Source organism: Mytilus californianus, unplaced genomic scaffold, assembly GCF_021869535.1.
Source record: "Mytilus californianus isolate M0D057914Y unplaced genomic scaffold, xbMytCali1.0.p SCAF_1, whole genome shotgun sequence".
NCBI lineage: Eukaryota > Metazoa > Mollusca > Bivalvia > Mytilida > Mytilidae > Mytilus > Mytilus californianus.
In genome coordinates, this window is record NW_026262581.1 from 42,363,307 (window position 1) to 42,388,064 (window position 24,758).

General features: G+C 42.2%; 1 protein-coding gene across 1 annotated transcript; it reads right to left on the reverse strand.

Moving 5' to 3' along the window:
• Positions 1–1,700: 1,700 nt before the first annotated feature.
• On the reverse strand, positions 1,701–23,456 carry LOC127703123 (uncharacterized). The gene is made up of 4 exons (XM_052207570.1): positions 23,376–23,456; positions 4,307–4,346; positions 2,675–2,868; positions 1,701–1,884 (listed from the first exon to the last, which is right to left on the reverse strand). The coding sequence occupies exons 1-4, from the start codon at positions 23,419–23,421 to the stop codon at positions 1,787–1,789; spliced, it is 378 nt and encodes a 125-aa protein (XP_052063530.1). The 5' UTR covers positions 23,422–23,456; the 3' UTR covers positions 1,701–1,786.
• Positions 23,457–24,758: the final 1,302 nt, after the last annotated feature.

Below are 24,758 nucleotides of genomic sequence, written 5' to 3' on the forward strand. Positions count from 1 at the left end.
AAAAACGTGTCTGGAAAAATAATGAAAAACAGTTGAATATCTTGCCAATGGGGCGACAGAGGACAATCGACCTCGAAATTTTCAGGTACTAAGTGGCAAGCTTTGGAGTATAACACAAAATATTGTCTTAATTTTGTACTTATCGGCCTAATAATCTAAAGAATTATATATCAGAAAATCATTTCTTAAGCGGTACCCTCGTCAAATCAGTAGAAATGCTTTAAATTGAATGGATTCTTACCTTGTTTACTTTTTTTTCCATTTCTCTCCGCTTCGTTAGTACCCAATTTCCGGTGGCGATGATACACAGTGTGGATGAAGTCTGCCTCATATGAATAAACGAAAAAGTCGACAAGAAAAGGAGCACGGTTGGTTCCAATAGGAATGCCGTTTTTTTTTGTTGAAAAACAGGTTCTCCAAACGTAGCAAATATGTAGTCTATTAACAAATCATGCATCTTGGTAATATCGGTTTCGGATAACCAGAGTGGTATCTTTCTACAAAGTACGATTTATCTCTCCATGAAACAAGATATTTGTATCTACGTTGGCCATTCTTTTTTATGAAACAAAAGCAGGACCAATTCTGTAAAATTGTCTCTTAGTTTGGAATTGGGAGTACATGTGTGAAGAGTAGAAAAGTCAAATGTTTTAAAATTGCAAGAGGAAAGAGATTTATATTGTATGTACTCTAAAAGATCATTGGAATTTGTTAGTATCCATATCTGACTCACACCGCCCCTATGGTAGGTCGTTTCTTCTTTGGTTGCTGATAACATTGATGTTAAAAATTATGAAAGAGGTTTCGTAGAGCACTTGGAAGACGCAGCAATATTACGTTGTGTGTAAGGACACTTATATTATTTAGGTGTCCAATATGGCGAAGAGAGATCCAGTTTTTCATTTTTGGTTGAAATTTAAAAGGAACATAGAACTGACCTATGGTTATTCAGGGTTTCAGCTTTGATAAGTGTCGTTGGGGTGTATGTTGAGATTCCAAGTGATTTGTCAATATCTATTTCCTTTACCAAGCAGTTTATGTAATGTACTAATTTATATATGTTCACATTTTTCATGTCGTAGCCTTTTATAGCTGACCATACAGTATGTTTTTTTCTCATTGTTGAAGGCAGTTCGGTTGCCTATAATTGCTTAAATCCACTTCATTTGATCTTTAGTGGATAGTTGTCTCATTGGCATTCAAACCACATCGTTGCTTTATATGGTAATTTACTCACAAAACAATGTTGGTGCGTAGCAACGTTTGGGTATTTAAAGAGCAACGCTTGGGCGTTTAAAGATAGATGTGGGATGTGTATTCATAGACCCATTCAGTTTTTTACTTCTAATTTGTATCAACAACCTCACAGCCTCAACCCATGAGGAAAGAGTATCTACGTCTTCTTTTTCGCGTTTAGCTCATTGCTAGCATAACCCTCGACTGAATGAATCGGATCTCAAATTGATGGATTTAGGCTCACAATAGCTCGGGCTAATGTATAACACATTTCGAAGATTGATAACCAATGGATATCTCTAATCCATATGTCTGTTGTATACCTAATGAAAAATAAATAGTATTCAATCAACAACGCATTACCAAACTTTGTGTTGATCTTGTTTAACCTTCTCATTTTATTCTCATTTTATATCATAAACCAAGTCTAGTACTTAAAACCCCTAATGAAACAAATCATAACAATTTTTTTGAACCTTTTAATGATATTTATTTTAATACTGCGTAAATATATTCAATGGGAATCCCCTTTGAGTCATTAACAAAACTGTTAGACATAACTTTCTTCTCTTCTAAGAAGTCTGGGTTTCTTTTTATAAGGCAATGGATCGTCTCCTTTTTTCATGAAATCTCTGCGTGGTGCCATACCTAAAACACACATGAATGTTGAAATAAATATATTGTGGTATGAACTCTATAATTTCGCCTAATTTTCATTGTTTCCTTATTCATGCGGGCTTTTTGAAATTAATAATAAAGATGGTTAAATGACCCTCCTATATTAATGTAGAGTTTTCCAAACAAATCTGTGAGCGGTCTGATGGTGTTTTTACTAAGATAATAATGTTTGCCAAAGATTAAAGTCAAAATTTAAGTTGCATACACAGCGAGAAGAAGGACATTTGTTTTACTCCACACCAGGGGACTCGGTGGCCGAGTGCTCTAAGTAGTCCAACTACTGTATCACTAGTCTGTCAACACTGGGGTTGTGAGTTCCCTGCAGACGATCGATGGTTCTCTCCAGGCACTCGGGCTTCTTCCACTTAAAAAAACTGACTTCCACGAAATAGCTTATAGCGCTGAAAGTGGCGTTAAACATCAATCAATCAATCAATAAAATTGAGAATGGAAATGGGGAATGTGTCAAAGAGACAACAACCCGACCATAGAGCAGACAACAGCCGAAGGCCACCAATGGGTCCTCAATGCAGCGAGAAACTCCCGCACCCGGAGGCGACCTTCAGCTGGCCCCTAAATAAATATGTATACTAGTTCAGTGATAATGGACGTCATACTAAACTCCAAATTATACACAAGAAACTAAAATTAAAAATGATACAAGACTAACAAAGGCCAAAGGCTCCTGACTTGGGACAGGCGCAAAAATGCGGCGGGGTTAAACACACCAAAAAAGTAAAATATGTGATAAATGGCTTACTTGCAATGACAGCGTGTTTTGGTGTTGTTGCCTCACTAAAACGTGACCGTACATCTAGTGTCTTTAACTGCGTCATATCCTCTTTAGGCTTCTGTAATCTACAGCACCAGCAGAGGACATACAATGAAACCACAACAATGGCGAAGAATATTCCCAAGACGGTTCCGCCGATAATATAATATTTTAAACCAGCGCTGAAAAATTTAATTTGAATGAAATTATTTATAATCATCAAAATCATAAAAATATTTGATTGCATTGTCGAATTAAATTGTTGGATTATAGATAAAAATACTAGTCTGTGGTTACCGTATACACATGCACTTAGTACATTTACACTTGTTATAAGATAGGAAATCGATGCTATCAATAGATCGACTAAAAGTCTTTTAAAGATTAGTTTATGTCGCTTATAAAAATATGTTTAAAGAAAGAATGGAGACTAAATTTGCGATACCTTTTCATTGGTACTAAAATACGAAAAACAATTTCTAAATAATAAAACATCATAAATTTCCCTAATATTGTATCATATTACATCTCTTGCTAATTATTAATACTATTTGGTATCCATATTTTATAACACATATCCCTAATAATTTGAATATCAATTTCTAAAAGGTAAATGTTTCTTATAGTATGCATACATCTCTTGTCGGTGTTTCGTATTCATATGCTGTTTGTGGGCTAGTGTGAAATACGGTTATTCCTTTGCCTCAGAAACTACTCAGAACTTTGTTGATGTCGACAAAAAGTAGTTCAAAGCTATCACCAGCTATTTGTTAATCATTTTTGCAAAAAAAAAGGGCCATCACAATGAAATATTGATAGTTGTTTGTTTACATGTAACATCTAGGGGCAAATATTTCATGTATTATCTTCACCAATAGTTCCAATAAGTAGGTTCCACAAAGTGGGTCGACCGGGATGAAGGTATGGAATTTCGACTGCTACATGTACTTGAAAGTGAGAATATGTTTGATAGGGGAGGAGAAAGAGAACCTGGCTACCTACAGACACCTCTTTGCAAGAGTTTTTCAAACTAAGGAAACGTGACACTCTTCCTGAAAATTGGCCTTGGCATTGGAATTAACGTTTCCATTCCGATCGGACGTGACTGCGTATTTGTACATCCCTCAAAGCAAAACGGACTCCCTCTCTTTAGCATGTTGTATATTTTTGCTGTTGGGTGGGATAAGTCTAGGGATTACCATATATTTACACCCCGATCAAATCATTTGGGTTCCCCCAGGAAGAACAAAAGACATAAAACTCTCACGTATGCTGCTCTCACAGCAGATTTTAAATTGAAATGTGCTGTGTTTAGCTATTAGACTACGCAGGGGGTGCATGTGGTTAGTGTGGAGCAGGGAATAATAACCTTTCCAAAGCACCGGATTTCACTTATTACACGTACGCATGTCTCTGTAATTCACTGCGCTATAGTATTTGTCTTTTGGAATTGTTTCGGTCCTGCTTTGTACTTCAGTTTCCAACACTACTTTGAGTGCAGTCGCTTTTGTTTTTTTTAAAGGGTGATAGCTTCCTATGTCACTAAGGTATCATATGTTACGTCTATTTTTATTTTATACATAAGCATTGATTTATATCTTTATATTAACAAATACTCACTCAGGATCAATTTTTGTCGATTCAACGAGTTCAAAAAGTCCTGAAAAAGAAGAACAATTGTAAAAAGATATAAGATGATGTGGTATGAGTGCCAATGAGACAACTCTCCATCCAAGTCAAAATTTATAAAAGTAAACCATTATAGGTCAAAGTACGGTCTTCAACACGGAGCCTTGGCTCACACCGAACAGCAAGCTATAAAGGTCTATATTAAGTACATAGCATTTATTTTTCGGCGTGTCTATTGTTCCCGCAGTAGTGTGAAAAGGGGGATTCTGCCGCACTCCCCCATTTCAAGGGCAAAACCTGCATAGGACCCCCAACCCCAGCTCCGGAATGCAAACGGACCGCCTCCCAGTTGAGTATAAAGTAAATACAAGCATGGCATTCATACAGAAGATGGAGAAGCTGAGGAGTCCTAGGATGGGACAGGAAGACACCTCAGAGGGAAGGGTGCCCCAAATTAAAATAAATAAAAGGATGGCATCGGGTAAAAATATCATGGATCAGTACGCAGATTTCTTCTTGGAGAATGAGGAAGATTTGGAGGATAGCGCCCCAACCCCAATCCCAACCCCTCAGCAGCACTGCAGCAACCACATGATGGTACCTGTGGATGATAGGACCCGCATGTGCCAAACCTGTGGTATAGAAGAGGTGTATCAGCCCTTTGAGCATGCTCAGGGTGAAGTACCCTTAACCTGCGGTGTTCCCTTGAAGAGGAAGAAGGGGCAATTTTGCAAGAGTAAGCCGGGAATGGTTGGGCTTTGCTGGAGGCATAGCAAGCAACCGCGTCAACAGGACGATGATGACGAGAATATCCCCATTGGAGGTAAGATTAAGGTCAAGGAGACCATCAAGGAACTTCGCTGAATAGCTAAGGATGAGGGTCTGAGGGGGGTCAGCAGGATGTTGAAGGAGAAGTTGGTCAAACTCATCGAGGAGAAAACAAACCGGAAATTTGCCCGCGAAGAGGCCTTCACAAAGAAGGAGCTGAAGGCCATCACCAAAAGACGCGGAATCACCAAATGTTCCCAACTAGGAAGAGCTGCCCTAACCGACCTGGTGAAGAAGGATATCGAAAATGCCCCAGTGGAAGACGAGATCAAGGTAGTCGACCGACGCGATGCATTGAAAGGAGTCTTTGACACAGTCAGAATCGACCCGCTCCAGCAGCATGATTTGGAAACGTTTTTCCAGGTAAGTCGCAGCACCATCTCCAGGACGATCGAAGATGCCCTCACTCGAAAGAAGGGCTTGAAGTTACAGCTAGTGCTGAAAGTGGAGCTGGTCAAAACGAATCCCGCGACTGGGGGGAACACCTACGTCATCCCTTACTTCAGATCAGCCCAGACAGTCATCACCGAATCAGCAGACCTCGACTTCGAGATTGAGGTCATGGTAGGGAAGATCAAGGAAAGCATGTCAAGGTATATGCGCGAGGGTAGTGGATGGACCTTCGCCCACATCGAGCAGCTAGAGATCCACCTGAACGAATTCAAGCCACTTAGGGGCAGCTCCTACATACCACTCCCAAATCCACTCGCTCAGAAGAAAGCCGTCATCAACGTCCAAAACCAAGATCAGGAGTGCTTCCGCTTGGCCATTCTCTCAGCCCTACATCACAGGGAAGTCGATCAGAAGTCGACACACCACGTAAGCCAGTACAAGCAGTGGGGGGACGAGCTAAAATGTGACGATATCGACTTTCCTGTGTCCCTCAAGGCGATCGATAAATTCGAGAGGCGGAATGCAGACCTCAACATCAACGTCTTTGGCTACGACGGTCTGAAGAAAGGTGAGGATGGGGAAGAGGACCTCCAGATATATCTCCTAAGGATATCCAAGAACACCGGCGCGCAGCACGTTGATCTCCTTTTCCTAACCAGCGATAGCAAGCAGCATTACTGCTGGATCAAAAGCTTGTCGCGACTCTTGACGTCTCAAGTGACAGGTCACAAAGAGTCGGTATACTTCTGCCGCAGGTGCCTGTGCAACTTTTCCAAGCAGGACATCCTCGACGAGCATATGGAGTACTGCGGTCAGAAGGAGGCGGTCAGAATCGAGATGCCGGAAGAAGGATCCCTCATCAGCTTCCAACATCACAAGCGTCAGATGAGGGTTTCATTCACCATCTACGCGGATTTCGAGTGCTTCACGGGAAAGATGGATACCTGCCAACCCGACCCATCGCGAGCCTACACGAAGGCATACCAGCTACATCGACCATCGGGTTTCTGCTACCGCGTGAAGTATGCCCAAGGCGACTACAAGGAATCGGTCGTCTACTATGGGGAGGATGCGGCCAAGAAATTCATGAAGTGCATGGAGAAGGAAGTTGGGGAGATCGACAAAATCTATCGGGACAACAAACCCATGACGATGACGGACGAAGATAAGGAGAGCTTCGCGGCGAGCACACTCTGCCACATTTGCGGTGGCGCATTGGGTGAGGATAAGGTGCGGGATCACGATCACCTCACGGGTAGTGCAATCTTGACTTCCAGCTCCCCAAATACGTGCCCATCGTCATCCACAACCTGAGTGGATATGACGCCCACCTTTTCGTGAAGGAATTAGGATTCGGGGAAGGGAAGATCACCTGCATCCCCAACAACGACGAGAAGTACATCAGCTTCTCCAAGAAGGTGGGAGACCTTGAGATGAGGTTCATCGACTCCATGCGATTCATGCTCAGCTCTCTCGAAGCCTTGGCAGGGAATCTTACCAAGGACAAATTCAACGCGACGCAGAAGTGCTTTGGCGACCGCTCCGAACTGATGCTTAGGAAGGGGGTATATCCCTACGATTATATGGATGGACCCGCCAAGCTGAAGGAAACGCAGCTACCGCCCAAGGAGGAATTTTTCCGCAGACTTTATGGCACGCACATCAGCGATGAGGAGTACGAGCACGCGCAGCAGGTCTTCGAGAAATTCAGCTGTCGGACGATGCAGGACTATCACAATCTCTACCTGGAGAGCGACGTAGCAATACTGGAGGATGTCTTTGAGGATTTTAGGGATACGTGCATGGTGAACTACGAGCTTGATCCCGCACACTACTTCACAGCCCCGGGGCTATCCTACGACGCGGCGCTGAAATTCACTGGGGTCCGTCTGGTGCTTCTCTCAGATCCGGACATGCTGATGATGTTCGAGGGTGGGACTAGGGGGGTGTGGCCATGATCTCCCATCGATATGGCAAGGCCAACAATCCCTACATGACCGACTACGATGCGTCGAAGCCGACCAAGTATCTGACCTACTTGGACGCCAACAATCTCTACGGGTGGGCCATGGCGCAATTCGAATGGATAGAGCCGTCAGAAATCGAGGACATCTTGAGCTATCCGGACGACCACGAATATGGCGCCATGGTGGAATGCGACCTGAAATTCCCCCAAGATCTCCACGACGATCATAACGACTATCCTTTCGCGCCGGAGAATGTGGAGATCGACGAGGTGCGTAAGCTGGTGCCTAACCTAGGTAAGCGCACAAAGTACATCCTCCACTATCGAAACCTCAAAATGTATATGGGAAGGGGGATGAAGCTCGCCAAGGTCCATCGCATCATTGGATTTAGGCAATCCCCATGGCTCAAGCCGTACATCGACAAAAAAACCGAGCTCAGAGCCGTGGCCAAGTCCGACGCCGAGAAAGATTTCTTTAAGCTCATGAATAATTCGGTCTTCGGCAAGACCATGGAAAATATCCGCAAGAGGGTCGAGATCCGGCTGATCACCAACGAGAAGCAGGCGCTGATGCTCATAGCCAAGCCCAACTTCGATCGTCAGGTCGTCTTCACCGAGAACCTGGCAGCCGTCCATATGAAGAAGACGAAGCTCAAGTTCGATAAGCCCGTCTACCTGGGAGCATGCATCCTGGATATTTCGAAGATCCTGATGATTGACTTCCACTACGGATTCGTGCGAAAGATGTATGGCGACGACGCCCGGCTGCTCTTTACCGACACCGACAGCTTGGCCTACGAGATCCGAACCGAGGATTTCTACAAGGATATCGCTCCCGACGTCAAGGAGAAATTCAACACGTCGAACTATCCGGCCGACCACCCCTCCGGAATTCTGGTCGGCGCAAATAAGAAGATCATCGGCATGTTCAAGAACGAGTGCGGCGGCAAGAGCATGACCGACTTCGTGGGACTCCGACCGAAGCTGTACGCCTACAATATGGATGACGGCGCCGCCACCAAGAGAGCCAAAGGAGTCGCGAAGACCACCATCAATCGCAACATCACCTTCGACGACTACAAGAGATGCCTCGACACGCAGCAGGAGGTCTACAAGTCCATGAATATTATCCGCAGCCACCTCTACCAGATCTACACCCAGGAGATCAACAAGGTCGCCCTCTCTGCCAAGGATACCAAGCGCCACATCCTACCAGACGGCATTAGCACCCTCGCCCACGGACACTATCGAATCGCTGACGCCCGCGACTGAGGTGGGACCCTCCCTCCCACCACCCCTCTGCAATTAGCAGGCTCTGGCGGGTGTGGATGCCCATCTCTCTTCTTCTGCACTTGGCAGGCTCTGACGGGTGCGGATGCCCATCTCTCCTCTTCTGCACTTGGCAGGCTCTAACGGATGCGGATGTCCATCTCTCCTCTTCTGCACATGGAAGGCTCTGACGGGTGCGGATGCCCATCTCTCCTCTTCTGCAAATGGAAGGCTCTGACGGGTGCGGATGCCCATCTCTCCTCTTCTGCACTTGGCAGTCTCTGACGGGTGCGAATGCCCATACCAAGATAAATGAGCAGCATACACATGAACGGCATCCTCCTCCCCATAAGCCCCTGTCAAATAAGGAATTGGAGAGAGCCGTCACAGCCCTAGGAATCCCAAGTTTGAGAGGGGTGTTCATGCGAGATACCCTACCACCCAGCCTGCGCCGCATCGAATGTGGAATCTTGAATCACGATAGCTGGGAAGGTCCTGGAACGCATTGGACCTGCTGGTATAAACGTGGGTCGGTAAAGTATTACTTTGACTCCTATGGATTGCCACCGCCTGACGAGATGGTAAACTACTTACAGCCTGAAATTCGATGTAGCACCGATGAATTACAGCAGCGAGGCTCGGTGGTGTGTGGCCACTTTTGCCTATTCGTGTTGAAAATGTTGGCGACTGGAAAATCGCTGGAAGATACAATTTTCTCACTCTATAAATAAATGGATAAGTTTGGATCTCATGCAAGAAAGCGTGCATCCCTTCTGCGAATGCTACAGGATTTGGATATAAACGACAATCGCATTTCTAGCCTAGGACATCCCAAGGACAGCTCGGATGCTGTGAGAGTTGAAAGATGGTATGAAAGATATTGATAAATTAGATTCTGAGTGTAATCAGATGCAGAGGACCATCAGGAGAATGCAAAAGGAGTATGACTCATCAATCGGAGAACTCACTAAAAAGGTGATGACTCTAAAAGATAGTAAAGTCGATAAGTCAAAATGTGCCTTAAGATAAACGCTGAGCTGGATATGCAAAAGTTTCACGTGCTGAATCTCCCACTCCCAGAAACTGACAATGGCCCTTTACGATCGTCTACAGTCGGATTTGGATGCATTGAGGGTTTCTGTCGAATTGAAGCATGCTTAGTTTTCCAAATCTTTCCAGTCTCAAGGTTGAGACTAGAAAGGTTGTTGAGGATTATTGTAGATCTGATTGCGGGACCCACGAGTTAAAATTCTTAGGATAACCCTTCCACTTTACAAACACCTCATTAATCCCGTTCTTGGTTCGCCTGCGAAGGATCTTCCCTATGCGGTAGACGTCCTGATCAGTCTTTTGAAGTTCGAGCTCATAGAAGGAACCCTGAATTTCCTCGCCGCTGAAATGCTTGAGGCGATAGGTGGTCGGCTGCGTACCCAAAACTTGGGAGACGGCGAACACCTCTTCAGTCCACCAGGGTGTGTAACCCTTCTCAATATGCCTTTCTTCTTGGTAATTCGAACCTTATAACCTATACGAAACCGCGCCTGCTGCATGGGAGGGATGTCTCCATACAAATTCCAATACACCTTGTTCTCATGTTTCTTGAGGCTTGCAATCACAGGAGTCATATTAATGGATCTATGTTTGGCGGTGTTGTACTGGTGAACAAGATCATCCAAAACATTGATGTAGGTGCGTGTAGAGTTGGCCGAGAAATATTTGAATATCTTCTCTTCCATGGTTCGATTTCAGCGCTCAACCACACTCGACTTCTCCTCATTCTCGGTGGAGTAGAGCTCAATATCATGCTTTTGAAGCAGTTGCTTTACATCCTTGTTGTAAAACTCAGTGCCTTTGTCTGTCCAAAGCTTCTTGGGCACACGCTCCTTGAACACCGCTTGAAAGGCATCCCGCACCGTCACCCACTTCTTGTTTTTGAGCGGTATCAGCCAGCCATATTTGGAGAAGACATCGATAATGCTCAGGATGAATTTATTTCCCTTGTTGTCCCTAGAAAAGGCACTCATATCAACAAGGTCGGCCGCCCAGGTCTCATCCACACCGCCCACTACCACACGGCGTTTTTGAAACTTGCTACGAACTGGTTTATGCAACTCCTCAGCTAAATCATCGGTCCAGCGATTTTTTTTTTTTACACCTAGACCAAATCGAGCTTTGGTGCCGATGATGGGTCCGACGATGCTGCGGTCCATGTGTTCGCGTGTGGTAGAGTTGGGAATGGTGTTAAGCGAGGCTAGCATAGCTTTGTCGAAGATGGAGTTGCGTGCGGTTGTATCCTTGTGCTGGGCATAACAAAGATCGTGGTGATATGCAGCCTGGTCCACTTGATTAATGGGTTTGGACCAAGCCTTCCGGGTGCCATCGGGGAGTAGTCGCTTGCTAAGTTTAGTCCCTGGCCCGGTGAAGTTGTGTCCGGGGAGATGCATTTCCATGGGTAATCGGTTGATTAGCTTGTTCATGAACCCTGCACCGGTTGTAGCAACAAACTGAGACTTCTTGGCACCGCACACCTTGCAGTTGCCAAACTTCCTCCGTCGCCCGTTGCTGGTAATTGTTTCGCCAGGGTTAACTGTGTCCATCTTCCTACGACATTTTACGCAGAAGATCATCGTTATTTAATTTAAATAAATGAACGTCGAAGACATTTCCTACAGTGCCAACGCCCCCAAGAGGAGCAATCACTACCTCCTTCCGCAGCGGTCGATCAGAGGGTTGATCATTGGGAAGTCGGACTGTGGTAAAACAACGCTGTTGAACAACCTCCTCCTGCGCGATGGATGGCTCGACTACGATCGATTATACGTCTTTGGAAAATCTCTTCACCAGCCCATTTACCAGCTGTTGCAGCAAGCGCTGGGAAAAGGCTTCCATCAGTAAGATATCCGAGACCTCCTACAGTGCAAGAGCAAGTCACCCTACTCGTTGATCGATGTGGTCAACGTCCTACCACCACCACGACACCCAAATGGTATCGACACTTTTTTCTTCGAGCAAGGGAGCGATGTACCAGACCCCCGGGAACTCGATCCCAAGAACCTCATGGTGTTCGACGACTTGATGCTGAGCAAACAGAACACATGTGAAGACTACTACGTGCGCGGTCGCCACAACAACGTCGATTGTTTCTACCTGTGTCAGAACTACTTCAAACTACCCCGACAATCGATCCGAGAAAATGCCAACTTCCTCTGCCTCTTCCATATTCGGCGCGATCACTGCAACGATCTCACCAAGAAACAGTTCGACGCTCTGTGTAAGCACTGCTGGTCCCAACCCTATGGATTTGTAACCATCGATCTCACAAGCCCTAAGTCAGCAAATTAGATGAGTTCTATAAGGTATAAAATAAAGAATGGATCAGTTCGAAAAATTTTTCCTGGAACTGGAGAATGAAGAATATCTGGACACAGAGGAACTCCAGCCCTGCAAGTTCGAATGGACCTGCAAATGTAAGTTCGAGTGGGACCCAGTCGATATGAGGAGTATGTGTTGGAAGTGCGGTCGCGTGATCATCCGCCCGATCGATAGCGGTGGATGTGATTTTGACGCATGGAACTCTGGCCACCAGTATGGTAAGGTGCAGCGATTTTCTCAACCCCAATGCCCTACCAAGACGATTCGAGGCCACCAGTGCACAAAACCATGCCAACTGCGTAAAGACCTATGCCTCAGACACTTGAATCTTGCAAAGAAAAAGGGGGCTGCAACGGTTACAGACGATACCCCTAGCGATTGGGAAAGGCGTCTGAACCTTCCCTCAGCACTTGGGAGCGTTTCACCTAACGCTATAGGGCGTTCGAACCAACGCTTAGGGGCGTTCAAACAACGCTTAGGGACGTTCGAACCAACGCTTAGGGGCGTTCGAACCAACGCTTAGGGGCGTTCAACAGCGTTCGATCCTATAAATAAATGACGTTTATCAAGATTACCGACCCTAAGCAGCGTGAGGCGCTCGCAAAGGAGTTGCATGAAACTAAGCGGAGCATTCAAGCCAGCAACATGCAACACCGCCTTGACAATATTGGACTCAGCCGAGACCTTTCCAAGGTGTTCAAGCCTGTGGTTGAGGCTCAGCGGGAAGCAGCTTCAAAAATCACCAAAACGATCGCAGACCTTCCTGCAGCAGTGCCAGCCCTCCCTCCTCCACCGCCCGAGTTTGCCGATCCACTACCCATTACACCACCTACAGCCTACAGACACCGTCCTCGGACCTCGAGCACAGCAGTATTTGCAGCTCAGTATGACTCCTTTCGCCGACCACACCTTTGGATTGCGATCTGAAAACGATGGTCTCTTCATCGGAAGCTCACCAGTTACTTTTGACGGTGATGATATTTTCGTAGATGGTGTGAGGTACAAAGGAACCCTTGTCCTCTGGGAACTCATGGTGAAAAAGAATCCAGAAACGTTCGAGCCTGAAGACCTAGAGGACTTTGCACAAATCCTGAAAAGTTCCGGTGCCATGTATCAAGGCAATTCCACCCTCTCAAGAACCCCGAAGGCAAATAAGGGTTACAAGTGGAAGGAAATCGTGTCTCACATCTACAAGAAGGATAAGTTTGGTAGTAGGCTGCAAACCATATTTCTTCCTTCCAACTTCAAGCAGATTCTCGAATGCTTGGAACTGTGTGCCGCAGCATACCGAGCAGGAAATAATGGTGTGCGCAACGAAATTGTGTCGATTATCGATGCTATGAAGAAGGGTAGACATATCAGCATCGATGAATATAAGGCGCTTAATCGTAGCATCCTATAAATAAATGTTGCAATTCAAGAAAGGTTACGCTCGAAAGTACGCCTACGGTGGTAAAGGACTGTTTGACACAATTGCTAGTTTAACTGGACGCATGTTTACTTCCTCTGCCGCCAAAACCCTAGGAAGTAAGGCAGTGAGTGCTGCCACCAATGCAGCCTTGAAAGGTGTTGAAAAAGGGGCCTCCAAAGCCGTCGACCATGTGGTTGATAAAGTGGCCCGCCCCAGGAAACGTAGTAAAACTCCTCAGCAGCCTGGTGTTCAACGCAAGAAGCCAGAGCAAGTTCGGTTGAACAATCTTATCTCCCGCTCTGGTATCAAAACCATACACGACTTCGTCCAACGCTATAAATAAATACATTATGTCTAACATCCTTACAATCACCGAAGGGCTGACCTTCGAAGAAAGTCTCCAGGAATATCAGGTTCGAGAATACGAACCACAAGCCGGTGCCCAGCTGAACAATGCCGGTGCTGAAATCCGAATCAACATCGAAACCCAGGATTTGTTCCTACACCCCGCCGAGAGTTATCTCGTGATGGAAGGTCGACTTCTCAAGAATGATGACACAGCATATGCCAATGGCGATCTTGTGTCGCTCACCCATAATGGTATCATGTATCTCTTCAAGAGCATCAGTTACAGGCTTTCCGGTCAGCAGATCGAACATATTAACGACCCCGGCATCGCCACCACTATGCTGGGAATGTTAACCTACCCCGACGACTTCTCCAAATCGCAGGGTCTCAACCAACTGTGGTATAAGGATTCTTCCACCGATGCTGAGGCTGAGAACACTGGAGTTGTATCCCGCCATGGACACATTATCACCAAGCCCACCAACAAAGGATCGTTTTCGTTTGCAATCCCCCTAAAACATATTTTTGGATTCGCAGATGATTACAACAAAATAGTGTACGGGTTCAGGCACGAACTCTCACTCGTTCGCGATTCAAATGCTAATGCCATTCTGAGAGCAGCTGCCGTCAACGATCCGGCAAAGATCGTCCTGAGTAAACTATCGTGGTTCGTCCCTCACGTCACCCCCTCAGACGAAAATAAGATGCAACTGTACAAAACCATCCAGAATAAATCCAAGATCCACTGTGGATTTCGCATGAGACAGTGCGATTCCATAGCCGTTCCCCAAGCTTCACAGTTCAACTGGCGCCTAGCTGCCAAGAGTGGTCGCGAAGAGCCTAGATATATCATTGATGCCTTCCAAACCGACAGAAGTGGTGACCAAACCCATAACGCTTCCGTGTTCGATCACTGTCGATTGCGAAATATCCATATCACCCTCAACGCTGAACGTTATCCGGCAGTCGACTATAATGCAGCTTTCAACGAAAATAGGATCGCAAGAGTGTTCAAAGAGGCCTCCGACTTCAGAAAGAAATTCCATAACATGGAAACTCTCCTCAGTAATGGTGGTATCAATCCCTCCGATTTCGTCGACTTGAACCGCTTGTTTGTAATTGATGTGAGTCATCAGTCTGAGCGTCTCAAAGAATCCACGGTGGATATTCAGATCCGAGCCGAATTCGCCCGCAATGTTCCAGCCAACACCGAGGCGTTTGCACTTGTCATTTCCGACAGAATCCTACAGTTTGAATCCGATGGTCAGAAGATGAACGTCGTGTACTAAAAGTAAATGGATAAAATTCACCTACAACTCCTCTTTGCCAGTCGCCCCGTCGAAGTCTATGCGATCGTAGTGAAGGCTTGTAAACAACTCAAGGAGCAGTATGACGGTATCGAAGAGTGGAAGCAAAAATATGTGACAATGGTCTACCATAAATAAATGGACAACCCATTGTTGCAGCAAATTGTCGATAACACCGACCCCAAGCATGGGTTTTCCTTCATCGTCTCTGGAAACGATAGCCAAATCCTTACCCGGTTTGAACGACCCCCCACTGCAACTCAAGGAATCCAAAGCCTACGAGATGGCATTGGTGAACCTGGAAACCTACTACTCCATCCCAAACATTCACGCAGGTAACACTTCCTTCCGCTATTCTCAAGACGAAGGTGCCAACTGGTTTCCCATTGTGTTGAGCACTGGCTCGTACGGTATAGATGAAATTAACAATGAGGTCCAGCGACAGATTCGTCTCAACCAGCACAAAACTAAGATCATCATCGATGCCAACCGCTCGACGCTGAGAGCAACCCTGACCCTAGCCAGACGCTTTCAAGTGGACTTTGATGTTGAAAACAGCCTTAGCACCGTGTTGGGGTTTGAGCGACGACTCTACACTTTTGATAGGGTTACAAATTGTTACACTGAGGGTGAACACATTAAAATATCATCAGCATTAACAGCATTCTGGTGAATAGTGATATCATCCATGGAAGTTATGTGAACGGTACCCAGCAGTCCACCATCTATAGCTTCTTTCCCGCAGTCGATCCTGGTATGAAGATCATTCAAACCCCCAAGAATCTAGTATACTTGCCAGTGACCTTGCGAACCATCAATCGCATGCAAACGTATCTCACCGATCAGGACGGTAGTGTCATTGATTTCAGGGGTGAACATCTCACCATCCGCTTTCATCTTCGTGAGGTATAAATAAATGACTTATCACGAACATGGTTTGAACTTGACAAAAGGTCAAGCTAATAAACTACAAGGGGCTGCCAAGAAAGGTTGTCCGGTGTCCATTCGATTGTCCCACGCAAACCTGCGAGGCGAACACAAGATGAGGCTCACCTCCCGACAGGTTCAAAAGATTACCAAGCTTCTCCAGAAAGGCTCTGGTGGTATGAATCTGGAGCTGAGTGCGACCCAAATAAAGGAAAACATGCAAAAAGTAGGTGGATTCCTACCCATATTGGCAGGGCTGGCAATGAGGGCACTTCCCATGATAGCTAAGACCATTCTACTTGCCTTGGGTGTTGGAGCCTTGAACGGTCTGGGTGGTGTAGCCGTCAACAAGGCCTTAGGGTCTGGATTGTACCTGAAACGTGGTGGGTGTGTTTGTACCGTGAAACCTAGTGGCAACGGTCTCTACCTCAAACCCTCAATCGCCCGGATCACCTATGGTGATGAACTCTACTTGAAGCGTGGTCAGCAATTCCACAACGGAGCCGGTCTGATCTTAGGTGCCAAAAGTCCCTTCAAAAACATTCCCCTCTTTGGTATGCTCCTATAAATAAATGGATGATTTAGATTCTGGGTACCGGCAGACTAGAGTCGAATGTATGGAGGATCAACTCGATGCAGAAATTCATAAGTATCAACGTAGCTTGAAGATCTACAAACGACTCGACAAAGTAGTGTCTATAGCACAGGGTGTGTGTTCCGTAGACAGTTTGATGTTGACCAGCTGCACCATGGGTTCAGCTTTGACCGGTATAGGTATTATAGCCTCCCTTCCCCTAGGATCCCTAGCTTGCTTGAGTGCCACTGCCGTGATGGTACTCACACTGATCTCAAGGCGTATAATAAAAAAGAAGAAGAAACATCTCGACACCTTGCGTTTGGTACAGTCAATAAAATCTTTGGTCGAACAACGTATCAGTACTGCTTTGGCTGACGATGAACAGATCGATAATGCTGAGTTTGGGAAGATCGTTACCTGCCTCAAGAACTACTACAATGAGATAGATAAGCTGCGACAACCCCTATCCAGTTTCAGTGAGGAGCTTTCGAAGTGCGCTTCCTAGTCCCTCCAAAAAGTCTTTCCAATGGGAGAATATCCCATTGGAAGACCTCAAATCATAATACTAGACTCCCCCGAACCTTCTTTAAACCCATAACTTTTAACCGTCAACCCCTCACCTTGAATACTCTTTTCTCACCGTAAAAGTCTCACGCCGTAATACTACTATCCCGCTGTAATACTACTTTCCCGCTATAAAAAGTCTCACGCCGTAATACTACTTTCCCGCTATAAAAAGTCTCACTCTGTAATACTATTTTCCCGCCGTAAATGTCTCACACCGTAATACTACTTTCCCGCTATAAAAAGTGTCACGTCGTAATACTATTTTCCCGCTATAAAAAGTCTCACGCTGTAATACTATTTTCCCGCCGTAAAAGTCTCACGCCGTGATACTACTTTCCCGCTATAAAAAGTCTCACGCTGTCATACTCTTTCCCCGCCATAAAAAGTCTCACGCCGTTATACTCTTTTCCCGCCATAAAAAGTCTCACGCCGTAATACTATTTTCCCGCTATAAAAAGTCTCACGGTGTCATACTCTTTTCCCGCCATAAAAAGTCTCACGCCGTAATACTCTTTTCCCGCCATAAAAAGTCTCACGCCGTAATACTATTTTCCCGCTATAAAAAGTCTCACGCTGTAATACTATTTTCCCGCCATAAAAAGTCTCACGCTGTCATACTCTTTTCCCGCCATAAAAAGTCTCACGCCGTAATACTTCTTTCCCGCTATAAAAAGTCTCACGCCGTAATACTATTTTCCCGCTATAAAAAGTCTCACGCTGTAATACTATTTTCCCGCCATAAAAAGTCTCGCGCTGTAATACTACTTTCCCGCCGTAAAAGTCAATCATTAATCATTGTATAAAATACCTTCCAGTCTTCTCCGTTTATTGCTGTATAATTTAATTTTGGATGTAACGCGTCTTCTGAATGGCTGACGTTGTTTTGTTTATCAGCTCATAGACATAATTTTGTCATGTGACCGTGACGTCATCTACGTTTTTTCATGGTTTACTCCGGTTTAAAATGGAATTTAGAATTAAATTATAAGAAATGACTGTAATATTTTTTCTGTCTATTCGAAATAAAATAAAAAATGTGGTGCACACTTTAAAATAACCCGCTACGCTGGTTATTCAGTGTGCACCACATTTTTGATGTTATTTCTTCATAGACAGAAAAAATATTACAGTCATTCCTTAAATAATCCAAACAAGACAACGTCACAAAGGCAGTTAGCAACACTGCAAAACGATAACGTCTTAGAGCCCGCGTAAAAAGGACTATTGACGTACTGGCTATACAATAAGGGCATTACTAAAATCTTGTGCGTATCAAATGCGCATGCGCCGTAAAAAAGTCACACATCGTTCCGTTACGCTTCACTACACACATCGTGTTCCATTCCGCTTCACTTCACGATGTGCTCCGTTTCAAACATAAAAAAAAATTTCCCGGTCCGACATTTTTGCCGGATCGGGAAATGTTTTCAAACCCACCCATTTTTTTTTTTTTTTTTTTTTCTTTGGACTTAATTTCTCACAAGGTCGTAAGAGAAGTACTCCTGCTTGGTCTTTTTGCTGACTTTTAAAGCCTGTACTTCTCACGAAGGCTCCTTCCAAGGGTTCCTTCTCTCTGTTCAGTCCACTGCAGACCCACACCCTATTCGTTTCTCCTTCTCTGTTTTTCAAGGTAAGGATCTTACTCCTCCCAAACTTCCCATCTACTTCTACCACTTCCAGGATTTTATAGCTCACACCGGTTGAGAGTTCCTTCCATTTCAGGGTTTCCAAACTCTGGTCCTTTGCCTTTTCCTCAAAAACATTATCATTGATAAATTCGTTGTCTACGATTTTTGAACTTCTGAGTTCCTCCATCTTTTGAACGAATGCCATGCTTGTATTTACTTTATACTCAACTGGGAGGCGGTCCGTTTGCATTACGGAGCTGGGGTGGGGGGTCCTATGCAGGTTTTTGCCCTTGAAATGGGGGAATGCGGCAGAATCCCCCTTTTCAGACTACTTCCGGCTAGCCGGAAGAATAGTTAAAAATCTCTATTTTTCCGGCCATCCGTTTCCGGATGTGCAAATGTTCAATATCGACAGAAGTATCATGTGGCGCAGAAAGTGTCCCGGATAAAGTGTCGGATTGCAAACGCGCGTATGCAATGGACGTTTTGAGAATTGGAAATCGTGATTTATATTTAAAGATGTCCTCAAGAAAATTAAGAGAATGTGATTGCTTTAAAACAAATCTCTATAGGACAGAATCAAGAACAAAAGTGTGTGCATGTAAACTGAGAGAAATAAAGCGTGAAATCAAACTGGAATTGCTGATTTATCCCATTGCCTTTACCTGTATCAATGGAAGAAAAATTGCATAACATCATATCCACAGGAACACGACTAAATCAAATATACCTGGATGCTTTATTTTAAGTTCTGCTACAACGCAGATCTATGAACATGCTTTGATATGATTGGACTGGGAATAGTATACCAGGATTGGAGTAAACACCCCTTTTTTATTCTGTTTTATTTATTTTCTCAATAAAAAAATAATGTTTTTGTTATCGTAAACACAGTCTTACTTATGTGCCTATCCCTTTCTCTTATTTTCTATGTGTTAAAAATCACCGAACATTTTGAATAAAAAATCGTTCAAAATCATTTGACGACTTTATTGGAACCAAACTTTTAGGAATCTTAGATGTCACAATTGAAGCAATGAATCAGTGGCCCGACTCCTAACCTTGCAGAAAATTCATAGGTAGAAAGTGTATTTGCTGCAAATCAATCGATATCGATATTCTTCTTTTTATCTCATTTGCCAAGATGTTTATATCTACGGGGAATCGGCGTGTTGCATAGAACAACCAGGAGAAAAATAAATCAAAGTTGGTACTTGAGGAGTTTATTCCCATAATTATTCTGTTTTTATTTTATTTTTTCATTATTACTATTTTCCAGAACGTTTTTTCTTGAATTTATTATCAGTAACGTCCGCTCGGAGAACGTGCACAAAATGAATAGTTCCATATTAACCAGTAACGTCCGTTCTGAGAACGTGCAAAAAAAGGAACAGTTCCAATTCTCAGTGTTTGCATGTGAATAAATTTTTTGCCACTACATTCTCCATTGGATGCTACAATAACCACTTAACCAAAAACATATTCATTATTTATTGTTTGGCCGGAATTATAGCATAATAGCAGAGAAAAGCTTTTCTTTCGGATGGCCGGAAGAATAGACATTTTTTTTCTATTTGTCCGGCTAGCCTGAAGAATAGCCACTGCCTTAGTTAGTTATATTGAAATACCAGCTTGATATGGGTGATTTTTGAAAAATAAGACGATAGGTACATGTATAAGGGAATTTGTGAATTTGTGAAATCAAAAATAATTACATTACATGTATGTTTTATTATAATACGTTATTTTGATTAGCTAACCGCAATCTCGCGTCATTCTGTATTAACCTTCATTTCAAAATGAAATGTAACATTCATGGTGACACGAGCTTCCACAATAAAGTGTACAGGCAAAGAAAACTTGATAGAAATCGTGTTTTCATGATCCTAGCAAAAAATGTAATTATAAGTATCGAATGCTTCTTTTAGTAATTTTATAGGGTTGTAAAAGACGGTCGTCGACCGTGTGCACATTTTAAGAATGAAGCGCTTCCGCGCTTCATACAAAATGTACTTCGGTCAACGCTTTTACACCCCAATAAATTTACAAAAAGAAGCATTCAATTCTTAATTGAATACTCCATTACTCGGATAATATCGCAAATAAAAGTTTTACAGAAGTGTAAAGTTTGCGTGTTATACTGTGTTAATTCAGTGGGATATCCAGTGAACGAAACTAAAAGAAAATTCACTCTTCTTATGATAGAGTCGAGAAATGCAATAATAAACCAATGCCGGTGACGATACTGATCAAAAATTATTTCCAAATAATAATTGTTCATTTTAAATAAGTTAATTGTTAAACTGTGTTATTAGAAGTATACATGCAAATACACGATGTTTTATGTTCAGTATTTATCGAGATAATTGCATTAGAAGCTTGTGAAACTGAAATTTAAAAACAGCCAATCTTTACTGCATATTGATAAAAAAAATTGAAAAAAATCATGAAAATACAAAATCTTAAGATCTTTTGGGTCACCAATTGTTGGAGTGTTCCACAAAGCCCTTAGCATGTTACAAGTTCCCAAAGTATACTTATTTTTTCACACCTAAGTTATCGAGCACACCGATCTGCTCTTGTCACATGTACACTCAATAAAGAAATATTGTCTTTTTGTGAATATTAGATTTTAAAAGTATGTCTGTGCAGGTTAAGACATTAAAAAATAACCATTTTTATAAAGTAGCTATCTTTCTACTATTTTTATACAATTTTAAGAAAAGGTCGTCTCGATTTTTGTTCATGTATTTGCGGTCTTCTCGATCTATTCACATTCAATGTTTACATCGAGATAAGGTCCGTTTGAATTTGCTCAGTAACTTAAAAGTCTTTGCTGCATATCAATCGATTCCTATGGAATTTTTCCCCGACTTTCTCTGATCTAGCTGTATATATATTCGGATAATTAGCGTGTTCCAGAAAGGTATACAGCCAGTAGAAAAATAAATTGAAGTTGGTACTCCAAGAATTTATTAGCATAGCAACCTTTTAAACCAGTTTTACATTAAGCTTTTATAGCCTGCTGTAGTCGTCGTTTTCTACCTAAGGAGGGAAATAATAACATTGAATGGAAGTTTTGTTTTTATTTCAACTTATTTCTGTTTTTACTATTTACCAAGAATCCACAATTGATAGCGTCCTTGCTAAAATGGGACAAACATTGAGAAGATCTAGTTTTCGATATTCACAGGGGAGGTAGTATTTTGTCACAAAATTTCCCACTGAATTGTCGCTTTTATTACCCACAGGTCATCTACTTAGTTAATATAGAGCAATACAAACAAGATTTTGAAAAGAGGTTTTAATTTTTGTAGAGGTTGACAATCTTAGATTGTTCTTATCTGATAGACGTACGCGTGTATTAATTTTAATTCATGGTGTAAGTAATTATCATTTATCATTGATACACACCCTTTTTCAAAACTTGAAGTTGGTGATTTTAAAAATAAAAAAATCGAAGAAAATATTGCTGAACATGAACAAGGATAAATATTGTATCAATCCATTGCACGGTAAATCGTTTTGAAGAAAAAGAGAATAACACTCTGCAGATTTCGTGCCTTCGAAGCGCTTTTGAATTGTCACATATGTAAAGAAAATGTAGGAGACGAATTTCACTTTCTTTTTATATGTAAGTCTCCCCAACTGGTTATTTTTAGAGAAAAACATATCCCTAGTTATTATACGAAGCATCCAAGCAAACAGAAATTATATGTTATGTTATCTTATTGCAATGTTAATTTATATAGACAGGTGTTATCTTTATTAGAAAGCTAAATAACTAATTGTGATATATATATATATATATTGATTTGTGTGAATGTTTATTTGTTTTTGTTTTTAAATGTTACCATTGTATTATAAATCATGTTTGTTATTGTATATTTACCTCATGTTACACATATATTGTCTGAGCGTTGCTTTACAATAAATCTAAATCTAAATCTGAATTTACCTTCACCAGGAACGCGTTAACCTAACCTGTAAAGTCTTTGCGATTATAGATGGGTATATTGATGGATAAGCCAGTAATTACTCTAAACTGGACTCCTGTTGTGTTCACTTATCGCTGCGGTGCGACGCTTTAGATGGAATGGCGGACCAGTTTAGTAATTACTTTTTGTCAAATAAGAAAAGAGCGGCTTATGCTTTGATGTTCATTTGGTAATAACTATCTACATGGTTATAATAAAAACTGAATATGAAGTGCAATGGATGAATTAAACGAAATAACTGATGAAGTGCTCCAACGTTTACCGACATTAGGAGCCTGACAATATATAGTAATAATCAATACATTTTCAAACATTCAATGTATCTTAACAGTAACAGGATACGGTAAAAACGTTTGTAGACGAAAAGAATAGAATTATCTGTCTATGGAATCGCCTCATTAGAAAAACTGCTTTTACCATTTTTGTTATTATAAAGGTTTTAAATACTATGTTATGTGTAATACATTACCTATGGTCACTAAAGATATTAGTATCAGCAACGATCGGGAAGCCATTTTGAACAATTTACTATATTTATTTTTGTATACTGACACCATATGTTATACACGTATTCAATTATTTGAAAGCAAACCATAACGGATCACTTAAATTCATTGTTTTAAAGTGTTAGTTTCCACGGTCTATAAACGAAACACACACACAATATTTAAAACATTGAATTATTCTGTTCGAGTCCATTTCGGCAAAAAAAATATTTTCAAATTTCTTGATAACTGCACCCCCGTAGGTATATGTAGGTGTGAATGTGTGTCTTCAAAAATACTAACATATATCTTACTTTTTATCGGAAAGTACAAATGTATTAGATAAACGAGTTTCGAAAGATCTTTCACGTAAAATGTCTGTGAGAATAAAATGTCAAGCAATATCATACAACTTATTTACTGGCCATGATGATGATTGCCATGTTTCTGTCGAGGGGAGAATTAACATTCTATTGTCCGAATAGCCAGTTAATAAGTGTTTTATGATACAGGTAAAAAACAGGGATATATTTGCTTCCAGTATTTCCCGTAAATAGACTATAAACCGGTTAATATTTTCTGAAACTTTAAAATGTTTGATTCCAGTAAATAGTTCCTAGTTTTTGAAACTATAAATCGGTTAACAGTTGTTTTTTTTCAGACAATTTCTTAAAATTGTACATTTATTCTATGATTTTATGAAGAAAATACATACTGAGGTATAATAAATATAGTTATAGAAAGAAAACGCTTTTTAATATGGAAGTATGTTATGTATGCTAATGAGACAACTATCTAACAGAGTTCAAAATAAAGCGGATTAAAGCAACTACAGCTCGCCGTACGGTCGTCAGCAATGAGCTAAACCCACATTGCATAGTCAGATATAAAAGAGACCGACGAAAGTTAAAAACAAATTGAATTCAACTGAAAAACAAACGCCAGGATTAATAACATTTAGCAATAAAGGAAACGTAAGTATAACAGTACATTTTGTACCTATTAATGTTAATGAAAATATAAAAAACATACAATACGAAAGAACAAAAACGAGAGACATAACACAGAATGACTGATTTACGTTTTTATTTATCAGTACAAAGGTAATTTACATGGGCATTATGTTTTTTCAGACCTTCTTGAAGTTTGTCACCGTTGAGGACTCTACACGAACCAATTTCGACCTTTCATTATGCATATAGATTGTCACATATATTCATTATTAATTACAAATATGAACACGAAAACTTGGAATATGCACAAAGTCATACTAAATCTTTGTAAAAAAAGTTGTCAAAATTATTGAAAAAGGTGAGAAATAAACACATCTCCATGACAAAGTTGGCTACATGATGGATAAAAATTGA